The sequence below is a fragment of the Netta rufina genome, assembly GCF_964035555.1.
Source record: "Netta rufina genome assembly, chromosome: 8".
NCBI classification, from domain to species: Eukaryota; Metazoa; Chordata; class Aves; order Anseriformes; family Anatidae; genus Netta; species Netta rufina.
In genome coordinates this window covers 8,609,363-8,623,175 of record NC_140131.1, presented here as the reverse complement: position 1 = coordinate 8,623,175, position 13,813 = coordinate 8,609,363, and the positions used below count along the sequence as shown (strand labels likewise).

General features: G+C 43.5%; 1 protein-coding gene across 1 annotated transcript in view; it reads right to left on the bottom strand.

Annotated features, from left to right (window-relative positions):
- Window positions 1-13,813, bottom strand: part of TRABD2B (TraB domain containing 2B) — a gene marked incomplete at its 3' end in the record, with an annotated part of 274,442 nt that overhangs the window by 38,571 nt on the left and 222,058 nt on the right. Inside the window, exon 5 of the mRNA XM_084290816.1 lies at window positions 4,267-4,357. Within this exon, the coding sequence (XP_084146942.1) occupies window positions 4,267-4,357 (91 nt within the window). The remainder of the gene's footprint in view (window positions 1-4,266; window positions 4,358-13,813) is intronic.

The window sequence follows — 13,813 nt, the reverse complement described above, 5'->3', positions numbered from 1 at the left end:
CACAGAGCCACCAGGCAGATCAACAGGAGCTAGCAGAGTTCAGAAATCCAGTAGGTGCTGGCATAGCTCTGGGATAGCTCTACACCAGTTAAATTTACTTTACACGAACTTTTCTTTGCCAGTTCATTGATTCTGGAGCCACCAAAACCCTCCATGTCTTAGCTCTCTCTTCTAGACTGCTAAGGCCTCACTTTACTTTTCTCGTTAAGAAAGGAAGAGCTTGGATCAAATTTGTAGTTGTCAGCAGACAACAGAAAAGTGAGACTCGAAGCAATCACTTTGGTTGTCTCAAAGAGGAGCCCTCTAACAACCTGTGCTTGGCATCTTAGATGGGAAGTGTGACCAGGCCTCGAGAGAGGCTGACGGGGACTGGGCGTTGCCAAGGCCACAGTGACTGCGCCCAGGCCCTCTGCCGAGAAAAAGGGGAAAAAATAAATAAATAAAAAAAATTAAAAAAAGGCTGAGGCGACCCAGACCCTGCCCACCGGGGTGGCGGCTGTTCAAGCCTCTGGCTGCAGGCAGCGCCTGAGCCTGCCGCTGCCGGGGGGAGGTCAGCGTGGAGACTGCCTGCCCCTAGGGGGAGAGGCTGCTCAAATGGTGGTTGAGCACAGGGAGGAGGAGGAGGAGAGAGTGAGGGGCATCAGAGTGTGTTAGCAGGACACTGCCTGGTGGAGTAAACCCCTGGTGTGCCAGAGATAAGGGCACCAGGGGGATGCTCCCAGAGGGTGGTGGAGCCCCTGCCCTGTCGCTGTCGGACAGAGGGAGGGGGCCGGAATGGGGATTGGGCTGAATGAACTTCCAAGGTCCCCTACCAGTCCCTAACATTCCGTGATTCTGCGATCTAAAATAATAATTTATTTATTTTCCCCAAGACAGTATTGCTAGTAACTAGGATGCAGTGCTGGTATTCTGCTAAAGGTGCTTTCGTTGCTGCAAATAGCTAGGCTTCTGACAATCTTTCTCAGGTTATCCAGCAACTTAACTGTCCTGATAGCCAACATATTCAGCCAAAACCCCTCTTAGTTTCAATATGATCTACCTCCAAAAGTTCCTGTGTGCCAGCTCAAATCATTCCTCTTGGCCCTTCTGGGCACACTCTGTGCACAAAAATCCTGTTTTGAATTCCCTTGGCCAAAACATAACCATACAGCTGCTTTTTTTTTTTTTTTTTTTTTTTTTTCTCCAATCCTTGCATTTTTTCCATGTGCTGTCCACACTCCCCCAATTCTCTCCACTGGAGTCCAGCTGATCTTCCCTGCACAGTATCCAATTTTTCAATTGTCAGTGCCAGAATGCAATGAAGTAGTCCTGACTCCCTTATACAACTTACTTGGAATTAAAGCAGAAACATCCCTTTGGGTTTAAGCAGAGGAGAGAAAGACTTCCTCTTTCATGTATGATTCTACAAGAATGAAGACCAAAACACCTGCATCTCTATGATCCATATTGTAAGCAGCTCCATTTTTTCTGAGCTTCTACTTGTTTATTGTATGTGTACACATGCTTAGTATAGCCACTACTACAAAACAGTTCCTCTTGTGGGCCTTTCTAGCTGTTTTCAAATGTTTTTATTTCACCTTTTAAAAAGGAAGGAGAGAAAGAAAGAAACAAACAAAAAAAAAACAGAAGCCCAGACAAAGATGCAAGTTTCCATAAGACTCTTAATAACAACATAAGACCAGAATTACACCAATTAACTGGTCATGCTTTCAGAATATGCTGTCAAATTTTGTCATTACTGTGCTTGCTTAGATTCTTTTGCATCTCACCCAGAAAATGTTAAATGCAGGCTACTCTAAGATGCATCTGCTACAGCATAGTTTGAAGCATCCTCCTCTGTTCTAAGAGGCAGCTCCAAGCACTTCTGATGGATGCAGCCCCAGCTGTAGGACAGTGAAAACTGTCCTGACATGCTAGTCTGGGAGTCTTTTTTAATTAAAAGCAGCAAGATGTTTCCCTGACATATATTTAAATTCTATTTATTTAAACTTTCTATAATCTTCTACGGTTTCTGCACCATGCAATTTAGTAGCAACCCTGTATTTCTTTACCATGCCATTTGTCTTTCTTTCTGTATTCTCATTTAAGATGGACTGATCTGCATGGATCATCAGTCAATAGGTACACATACGGGTTCATCAAGAGCATCTAATCTTTATGAAATACAGCCATATGCCCTCTCTCAACTCAGTCCAGTACACGTGCACATCAACATACCCAATACATGCACATCAGTATTGTATATACGTAGATATATACGATATGCATCAATATAAGTTTTGTTCACTGTTGAGGACAGACACCACCAGAATTAGGGACCTAGTCCAGACAAAGGGACCAACCTGCCAAATGCTCTGCTCTGGATCCGGGTACAGAAGCTACCATCTGTAGGATAATTCAATTGAGGACATATGCATTATTCTAGGCAGCAGCCCAAGTCCTCTTGCCTTCAAGTACGTTTTTCCCAGGGACTGACAATTTTAGGCAAGACATCATGAACAATAGATGCTGCTGCCAAGTTGGGGAATGGATACATGGAGGTACCCCACATTGCCAGTAGGTCAATATTAAGTAGTAGCATTGTTTCATGTTTCCTGCCCCACCATGTTACTTCAGCCTGTGATGACTTAATAAAGACATATCCCAACACCATGAAGAGCTAAGATTGTTCCTGGATATCTCCCACGCTACTGTATCTTTCTCTTAAAGATTTGCTAACAGCCAATAAATTAATAGTTTCACAATTTCCAATTGAAATACTTTCCACGGGAAGCTGATACTTTCAACTAAATGAAAATTGCTATGGAAAGTGCCTGCTTCTCTGAAAGGAAAGTTTCTCTGTCAGAAATGTAGGAACTATATTCCTGCAGAAACTGCAAAACTCAGCTGTTTTGGTATTGCTTGTTTGGGCTTTCTGTCACATTGTATTTTTAGACACAGGCATTTTGGTTAATTTTAGCCAAAATTTCCAGTTTCAGTCAGTTACAGAATTTACTGCTCTTCAGTGTCACATTGATGTTTCTCTCTGTCACAAGTGCTTCTTTAAATCTCCTCTGAGTATATGCGCTGCATTGTGTATGATGATTTTTTCTTCCTCTTCTCCCCCCATTGTTACTTAAGACTGGACTTTAATGGCTCAACATATTCCAAGAAGCATTTAGGATAAATGCTCTGTCAAAGACACTTATGTACACTTGAGCCATATTGTGTTCCTTATGAATCATCACGAGTATTTCACAAACAAGGGTGAATCAGACAGAATTTCCAAGTATATTAAATATAGCTTTTTCAGATGTGGTCTCCTAGCCCCACAATTAATCCTCCATACTGAAACTCATCTCATATTTGGACCATGTCATGTCTGCCCCACCAGGGACAGGCGCATGCTCCTAAGACTTTCTCCTAAGGAGGATAACAATCCTATAATGGAGCAATCTCAGCCAATTTTTGTCTGCAGAATGCAAGGAAAAGGTTAACTTTGCAAACTTAAATGGTATCTCACCACTCCTTCCAGTTTTATTCTCTGAGATATTTGTAGACCTCAAGCAGAAAGAGACCTCATCTAAATCTCCAAGAAAGAGAAGTCTAGGGTAAGAAGGAAATGTTTCACTGCTTGAAGACAATTTTGTGACATATTTTAGCTTATACTAACAAAGATAGCCCAGAGCACAGTAATCAATCTTCCTCTCCTGCTTTACACTTGATCAGATGGATAGAGATGCTTGGGGAATATCCAGTTGTTTTTTTACCTACTCAGCACACTTTCCAGAATGTGTAAGATGCATCTGCTACATCACACCTGGTCCTTCAGGCAAAATTGAAATCCCACCTGAAGAAGATCAGCCTTACAGAGAGGCCTGAAAAATGAATCTGGTGGCACTTTACTGCTCTGCGATGGAGGGGCAACCAAAACCCCATGGAGAGAAAAATTCAAACCAACTATACAGGAAAATGACCAGAACAATTTTTCTGGAAAACGGGAAGAAATTGTGGTGCCTCTGATCTAGTAGTTTTAAGCAGCTGTGATATGAATAAAGTTCACAAGTGAAAAAAACAGCCACTGAAGCTCCCTGTGTTTCCAAACTCATGCCATAGATGCTTTACAATGCACTATTTGTCTGGAACTTGCGTGGGAAAGGGAGGTACCTCACGCCCTCATCCACCTTCTGTACTAATGCAATAATTTTGCTTAGTCACAGAAAAAGGGAGAGAAAAAAAAAAGAAAAAGGAAAGAAAATGATTAATAATCTGCAGGCAGCTGCTTACTTTCCAATTGGTTGTCCAGGAGGGGTGTGCTCCACTTCAAATCCTGCTTGTCTCAGTACATCAATCACAGTGTTGTTACCCAGGAAGTGACCTAAAATACAGGTAGAAAATAGCACTGTCAATTAAACTGCTCCTCTCACTCATATGACTTTCTCCTTTTGCAACAACAGGTTTGGGAGGTAAGCTTACCAGAAGCTAGGCTAGCTCTAAAAGCAAGAAAGGCACATTATGCAATTTGTTGGAGTTGTCTCAACTATTCACCACTTAGCCCACTGCAGCCTTTGGCAATGAGCAGGGGAACAGACAGCATACAACCTGATACGATCTTCTGTCTTATTTACCCCTCCCAACCCTCACATGACCAAGGGACTGGGCGTATAAACCCAAACCTTAATGTGTTCTTTTTTAATAGCGCTTGATTGTCCAGGAATCTGCAAATTGCTACCATGGAAATTTTTATTATGTGCATGGACTAAAGGTCCTTCTAACGTGGATATCCAAGTGACCCTACAGTGGTGAAAAGAATATTATTTGGGCATTGACTCATGAACTGGAACAATTTACAGCCCCAGATGTCCACCCTGCCCATCATCATTCATGGACATCTGCTTATGAAGAAGCTCTGAAGCTGCTGCACTCAGTGCTCATCTACCTCAAATGGCTGCGGTTCAGAAATTGCTTCATAAACCACTCCGCCACCTGCACGGCAGGGCTGGGAGGAGCTGGGATGGTAACCTTATCTTTTCCCAAATGTGAAGATTTAGTCCTGTAAACCAGTGCACTTTGCTACAAGTGTAAAGGTCGCATTCCTATTCACAGAAGTAACAAAGAGCCCAGTAAGTATTGCAGCATGTATGGGCCTTGAAAGAGTTTACTTAAGGGAATCCTATACACTTGAGGTCTGAACCAAATCCTGCCGGAGTCAATGGGAATCCTCAAAGGGCTTTGGGTACAGACTCAATAAGGCAATGTAATCCCTCCAAAGCTTTCAACTTATTGTCAGAATTCCATATTGTACCTCGAACCCATCCTGAAAACAAAAGTAAGGACACAAGATCTCCACTAACAGGTTACACTGAAGTCCACGTAGCCCCCTCACCTGTCTCCAACTGTGGCCCATGGTAAATTTTAAATATGTATAAATATATAAATGAAAGAGAGATAGAAAAGATAGAACAATCCTCCCCCATTGTGTCCTTTAGCTCCCCTCTCTGCATGGCTGGGTGACCCCCATTTACACCCAGGTCATCACGTCTCGCTGCCAGCTCTGAATAGAGCAATTCACCATGAATGTGCTCAGGCCTCTGTCTCCGTCTACTTTTTGCCCCATGACGTCTTGCAGCAGTGAGTTCTACCGCATGCAAAAGTGCACTCCTCTGGCTTGTTTCAGGCTTGCTGTTTAGAGAGTGTGTGTTTGCCTTACGAATGGAGTATGTGCCTTCAGAAGATGCCAAACTACCCATCTCCACTGCAGAATCAAACATTTTTCTCAAAAAAAAAAAAAAAAAAAAAAAAAAAAAAGGCAGGTGGGACATACCCAAGTCTCTCCCCATTCATGCCACTATGTAAGGAGTTGATGCAACCATGAGCAGTCAGCCCTAGGATACTTCCCCAATGCTGCATAAAGTCGCTATGAATTTGAGAGTAATTCAGTCTCCAGTATTCCTTAAGCCTGCGTCTCTCTGCTTACACTGCCAACAAGGGCGCTAATTCGCATCAGTTGTGAGAATGATGTAGCTGTATGGCTTTTAGTGCAACTTGCAAGCAGTGGTAAGAGCTTTTTAGCCAAAAGACGTTTCTTTAAATGATTAAACGTACATTTGCAGAGCCCTAACGTGTTCCAGGATTCCTCCACTTCCTTTTAAGAAAACTCAAAATTTGATTTTCCCCTAACTTACTTATAACAAAAGCCAAAGGAGTAGAGAGCAGTCCCAAAAACGTGTTACATACCCTCAGAGATTTGAGAAACGAGACATTTGTGAGTGATTAACTGGATTTGATCATATCCTGTTTTTTTATGCAGTGGCCAAGGCAAACAATGGCCCCGATTCTGACACTGGCAAAGTGACACTGAGGAATCAAAGTCAAAAGTGTCAAGGTCAGAGATGTTTCTGTGTCCATGCTCACTGTAGTAGAGCTCTACTTTCCCTGAACCAGTCCTAAATGCCAAGAGATTTCCTAATGGAAAAAAAAAAAACTGTCCTGGATCCAGCAAATCTTTGACATTATAACAGTACAAAAGAATCCAATTTTAACTGCTTTAAGTCCAGAAAAAAGGAACTTGCTACAGCTCTGATTCCTCATCCACAAAATGGCAGGCCTGTCAGGAATGTCAGCTCCTGAGCAAAGCCTGTGAATCCCTTCCAAGCAATAGATGAGGACCAAAAGATGATATCTCCTGGCCTTCCTTTCCTGCCTCCTCTGTTGAGACCATGACGAAAGCTGATAACCCTCTTGGCCTGGTGACCTGCTGTGCACGACAGCAGAGGAGACCATGGACTGTCCAGCAGCACGTTTTTCACTTTGGTTCTGGATGCACACAGAATTTCACTTTTGGCCATATGGCAGCAAAGCCCCACAATGCTCCAGAACTGGAACAGCTCATAATAACAATATTTATTACGCAGACACCTGTTCAATGAGACTTATCTCAATATAGCAGCCATCAGTTCCAAATGCAACTCATTGCTGAAACAAGATGGACCAGAAAGGGAAGCGCATTCAGCATGAATTAGGTCAGCAAAAAACATCAAGTCCCTGCCTCTGGCTGCCAACATGTGCAAACAAATATGTAATAATTGCCAGATTATTATTTTTTTTTTATATATATAAAAAAGGATGAAAAATCCTCAGCAGTGGATTTTATTTATATATACACACATGTACTCACACTGTTCTTCATATGTGTATATGTACATGTGCACGTGCATGCATATATCTGCTTCTGCTGAAAACTTTAAAGATTTCTCTGCCAGGCCACGAAATTTCATTCCAAAAGGCAAAAGTCTCACCACACACAAACAAGTAAAAACTATTGAAAAGTTTGTTCATCCAGAGGTAGATCAGATAACTTAAAGACACAGAGGAATGCTCTTGCTGCTGCATCACTATTCCCTCTTCATTCTAAACCTGGATAAAATACTCCTGCAGTTTTAACCAAATTTACCATGACAGCTGATGAAAACTGGATCCAAGAGGTCAGAACACCAACTACCTTGGGAATTCCATGCAAGTATGGAAGTAGGGGAGGAAGTGAGAAAGCAGACAGAAAAGATTTTCTAGATAGGGACTTGATGTGGAAGTCTGTACCCGAGTAGAGCCTCTCCTAACAGTTTAAGTTTAATAAATAAATAATAATTCCTGCAAATAAAATGCAATATTGTGACATCAGTCCATTACGTGTTTGTGCTTAGGAAATTCATGATGATACCAGGCAAACTGCGCAAGTGTTCAATGAATTCTTAAGTAAAACTTAAGTAAAATGTTAGAACAATATATATATATATATATAAACACACACACATTTTAAATTTACTCTGTTACTGGCTCCAGTTTATCAAGAAAGGTGTGAATGCAGTCCTTCTGCCCTCTAAGGATAAGGAAATACTCCTGAGACTTACTTGAGGACAAGGCCCAGTACTGAATAGACATTTCAGAGTTTGAACAGAAATGCAGAGGACTGGCTGGAGCATCTCACTGCACACAGTGGGAGTTTCTAGGTTAAATTTGATGAGGACAAGATTTTTGTCCTGTCTCTTGCACCTTGTTTTTCTCAGACAGAGGATCTAAGACTGGAAACACTGGAAGAACATGTTATACAGCATGGCTGCTAACATTAATCAAACATCTTCCATCCCTGTTTTTTCTTTTTAATTAAAAACCGTGTTTTGAACTACACAAAGCAGATACACGTAACACGTTTCCTTATCTCCCCAAGGTTTCATTTTTCACTGGTAGAAAGAAAGAATAAGCAACTTTGTTTTTTTATGAAGAGGTAAAAAAAACAAAAAACAAACCACGCATGTTTTCCTTAAAACACGTATACACGCTTCTGAAAAGGCACATTTTCTTCCTTTCTTAGTGGAATATGCTGGGCAAAAGGGAGATGGGGAGAAAAATAGACTTCTCAGCCAACTCTTAACAGTCACAATTATGCATTTTCTAATTGACTGTAGAAACTAAAGCTCTCCTTTACCATCACAGACATCTTGGTGACCCCATCAATAGCATATCCAAGCATAAGATTTCATCCCTCAAAAGTTAAATGAGCTTGGGTGTTCCTACACATAAAAATACAAATTTGTTTTGATGGCAGAAGCAGGAAAATGTTTCTAAGCAAATGTTATGTACTTTATCTAGGTTTAGAGATCTACTACAAATTACTTCGTCTCTTCGTTTCATGATTCTTTGTTCCATAGCTTAGCAGGATAAAGGGGTACAAAGGAGCAGGAGATAATTCCCTCACAAAGGACCTCCATTGCCAGAGCCTTTGAAGTTGTGCTAAAAAAGCCTTGCTAGCCCATTAGCTGACACACAGCAGAAACCTGAACTGTTTCCATGCACACTACAAGCAGAGCTATTTTCTGCACAATTAGTCATAAAAAGGACCAATGTAAACTGTGTCGGGAGGTCTCAATTCTTTACATTCTCCACACAGTGAATCAGACGTTATGTATAACGTTTTGTTGCCATTTAGACCTCAGGCTGCTTTGCAATCAGGAGGCAGCAGTCTCTATTCCTGTTTCTCTCTCAACGCTGATTTTCAAGGCTTTTGGCACCACCGGCGTGTTTATGGCAGTTAGACTTCACAAGAATTAGTGCGGGCAAAATGCAAATGCCAGAAGCTGCACATTCACAACTGGGGCAAATATTTACTTGCTCTTTTGCATGTTGTCTCTAGAAGTATGCTATTTCTCTTATTCTGTGATGGTCCAACCAAATATTCTGGGAGGTTGAGTGATGAACACGTCAGGAGGAGGCTGCGACAAGGAGCTGCAGCAAACAGTTCAGGCAGTGAATTTTGTTTGGGTTTGCCAAACATCGTTTGACTCTAAACCAATGGTCACTGGACAATGACACAAATTTCCTGGGGGAGCCACGTTACTATTTCCTGCCATTGCAGATGTCCCAGATCCATGATGGAGAACCAGTTTTGTGAACAGACCTTCCAAACTTTTATTTCCTATCCACTCTGCCTCCAGCACGATGGGTGCTTCTATCCTTGCATTAAGTCATTTTTTTCTAATGAGTATCATCCTCATCCTTTAAAAACTAGCGGATCTTTCACTTTTCTTTTTCTTATGGTGAACGCACTCAGGTTTAAACTGCTATTGCTGCTAGAGGTTTGTTTCTATCTTTCTAAACCACTTATCTGAAATCTCACTCAAGAGACAAGGATTACTTGTCTCAAGCACACCTTGGCAAGGAGCAAGAGGTAGATTTACACACACATCCTGCTTTTTCAACTTGGATCTAGATGCAGCAGAAGGTTTCCTCCAGCCTGAGTATCCTTCTGCTGTGAAGCATCTTACCAGCATATAACAAAAGGATACCTGGTTAACAGATGAGGTAGGTGATAGAAGGGTGATAAAGCATTTAGTGATGAGTATGTTGCTAGGACTGCCTGAAAAGTTTGATTTTACATTTTACTGTCAACATAAACAAAATTCATGCTTGTGGAGACCCAGCGAGGAGATTTTTCCAGAAGGGGCCCCAGTGTTCCTCCTTCCCACATCTGCATGAAACAAACCAGGCTGTACTCAGTGCCAGGGAATGGAGGATGCATCATACTCATCAGCATCCCAAATGCATCCCTACCTCTGTCCCAAACAGACCAGATGTAACAAAGGCTTCCTGGAGGCTGGTATTCAGGTGCAAATTGAGAGCTGCAGGTTGGGCTTTCCAAAGGGAAAGCATCTTTAAAAGATACAGCACAGAACTGGGCATGCTCTGGGGCAAGCGCTGGGCAGTAACAGTGCCCAAACACGATGGACAATGGAAGGGATGAACCAAAACCTAGCCAACTCAGATCACCCCCTGCAGGTCTGCTGATGCTACCCCCAGGGTCCTTCCCATAGAGGAGAGTGCTCAGCGCTCAGAAAGAGCTGGGAACTCTGCACCTCACCTTTCCCAGAAGCCTGTCACCCCAAATTGCTGCCTTTTCCCCTGCTGCAGGACATGCTTTTGCACTTTGAAATGTCAGTATTACGCAAAAAGCTGGGAAGGAAAGCCGGGGGTGCAGGGAATGAGCCTTTCTTCCTCCCATGTTTTGGCAGGAGCGTGCCTTAAAAATACTTCTGTACAAACCATGTGCAATGGTCTTGTAAAGCAGGCTTTCATCATAGCCTCCTTACATCATGCCACCACTTCTCCAAGGCAGATGGAGAAATCATTTCCCTCTCTTGTTTGATGTTGTTATTCTCTGCAGTTGTGAGGAACTGACTCACAGCCACTTTCAGACAGTCACGGGAAGCAAAGCAATAAAACATGAAAGGCCAAAATGTGCGGCACTTTGGACGTCCAGCAATCCCCCCATGGCTCTCCATTCTTTCCTTGCATGTAATCACTTCTCTTCCCTCTTACCCATGAGCACTTAGAGGACATGCTCTGGAGAAGGGCCACACCATGGCCGGGTGGGGACTGCAGTGATGAAGGGCCAAAAGTTGAGGGGTCATTCCAGACTGACGGCAGGGTAGTGGAGCAGAGATTTGTGATTCCCTGGGGAGGCCTGGAGAGCTGCAGTGCAAGGCTATGCTCAGAGCATCTCAGCCTGAAGGAGGGGCAGACTCCCACTGCCTAATTCTACTTTCTTGCTGCTCCTCCGTGTAATAAAAACTCCTCATGCCTCTTTCCCCCTTCTGCTCTTCCTCTCTGCTTAACCTCCCTGAGCATCCCTCCTGTTGAGGGCATGAATTCTCCAGGCACATAAATGTCACACACTGGAAGACCTCCTCTGGAAATAGCCTGAAGCACGATGCACGGAGACCTCAACGGGGCCAGCCCAGGATGGGGCACAATCCTCTTCCCTCAGCTTATTGATTTGGGACCGGCACTGTGCTGGCACAGCTCTCTGCTTTCAGACCCAACACGGTGCCATCAGGGTGGATCTGCAGAGCCAACACCCAACAGAAAGCTCAGTTCTCTCTTCAGGCCTACACCATCTGTTTCACTTTGGTTAAGAAAAACAACATAAGCGAGAACTGAAGTGAGGTCACCTCCCTGGCACATCTTCTGGTCTCTGTGTCAGACCACAGCAACAGCTGAACTCAGAGCAGGGTTCATCGCTCTTCATACGTTTCTAATGAAGTGAGAAGTCTGCGTTGGTCGCTCTCACTGGAGAGCTCAGGCACCTCCACAGAGCAATTCATTTCACCATCTCAAATAGCAGTTTTAGGAAGGACGCATGCCCTTTGTGCAATTCTCTCTTTATCGACCATGAGTTTAAACAGCTCCTTCAGCCTCAGCATCTATCAGACGTGATACGACAGCCCACCAAGCTGCCCCACCACTACCCAGAAGCTCCTGAATACTGCATGGAGCCCTTCCATCCTTTCTCTCCATCCTTCCCTCTTCTGCCCTGTCCCTCACCTTCCTTTCTGTACCAGGGTTTGCAAGGGAAGGGGGCTTGTGTTGATCTCTACCTGATGACCTTCTGGGGCTGCTTCATATTCTAGCTTTTCTTATGTGGCATTAAAAGCGTTTCCTGTGGACAGAAGGTCCAACAGTTCTTCATGACCCTCTCAGTACTTATTCTCAAGGAAATAACTCATGGGTATATCAAGGATTCAATTTTAAAGGGCAGAGGGAGGTGGATGAGTAGCTCACAATACCTTATTATCTCTGTAGGTTTGAGGTATGATGAGTTCAATTCCTTCCTGACCATGTATTCCTTCCTGACCAAGCATGTATAAATTGAAGAAAAAGGGCCTCTGTGAGCAAGCAACAATGCCTACAGCTTTGAGGTGTTTGTTTTTCTAAAAGGTAGTTGTTGTATGAGCTGGAGCTATTTACCGGGACAAAAAAGTTGTAAGAAGAAAATCATGTGGACAGGACTGAAGCATTTGCCTGTGCCCCTCATGTGCCCCTCTGCAATGGGCAGGGCCAATACAAAAGAAGCTTGGGAAATTTAGCCCATCCACAGCAGCATGAGTGCTTAGTAGCTCTCCATAAGAAACAGTGGGGAGGACCCTGGTAAGAATCTGCCCACTGATCGTATCATTAGGCTCCTCCTGGCACCTACAGTCTGCACAGGTATGGCTCTAAACAGAACTAAAACATCTATAACATCGCTGTAGTGTGAGATTAAACCACCCAGGACAGTGCTGGTGGCAATGTCCACAGCTCTGACAGATCTGTGAAAAAACTCCAGAAGACTACAGCCAGGGTGTCATTTTCTTTTTGAAAACAGGCTCAAAAAGTAAAAACCAAGCTCCCAGTTGACAGGATATGAATCCTCAGTTATTCTTTCTGGTTTTGACCTCACTATTTTAACAGACCACTGATTTCTTCATGTTTTCCAGGAGCCCCTTTCTAGTGGTTTACTGGTATTGTGGCAGCAGCATTGAACCGTGAAGTCTCACAAGTTAAAAACATGGCAATACCATAGCACAAAACCAGTGATTCCTCAGAAAAATGCTGGCCTTCAGATGTTTATGGATAAGGACGAGCTTTGTGTAGGAGCAGAAAGTACCAATGCCTTCTAGCCAATTTCTTGCACAGTGCCCTGCATAGGAAAATGGAAGCCATTTTACCAGACTTCATGGGAGAGGGGAAAAAAAACATCAAAAAGGAAACTTTTCAATAACATCAAAGCCTAGCCTCCTCAGTCAGTACCTTTATACATATAAGAAAGCTTTTCATTTTTAAGACCATCGATGGTTCATCTTTTTCCAAGAAAAACCCAGCTGGCCACTGGATGTCACTGTTGTTGCAGAAAAACACAGCAGAAAGTTCACAAATCAGGCTGTGAATAAGGTAAGGTGAAGTCACCCAAACCTGGGAAGTGCCTTTAATTTGAGTTAACTGGTACAGTGCTGGTGGCACTTGGAGGCTGCCTTGCCAGTGCAAACAACTGGAGGCAACACATGCTCCATGGCTGAGGTCTCTACCATCAGCTGAAGGCAAGTCCTCTGCAGAGCTCAGGGTGCAGAGCTCACGGACGCCAGTTCAGTGGTGTACAGATAGGCGTCCCCTGTCCTGCTGGCTCCCCTCTGGCTCCGTGTGCTGAGCTGTGCCCCTGCTCAGCACGACATGTCCAGCCTGCCCTCCAGTTTGGGCTCAGTCTTTCTACCATATTGTAGAAAACATCACAGCAAGCATGTTTCCAAGCTTGCCCTTGCTCCTGGATTAAAAGCAATCGTATATAGCCTTGCTCTGTGCTTTTAGCTTGTCCTGCCAAAAGTGCAGGTTAGCACAGGGTATGGCTTTCAGGGTCTGAGCTAGCATCTCCAGTGAAAACAGCTTTGCGTTACATAGACCATTTACTTGCTCTGAATTAGTCTAAGAATTTTCAAACTGTGCTCAACCACACAGAGGAAACGAAACTTGC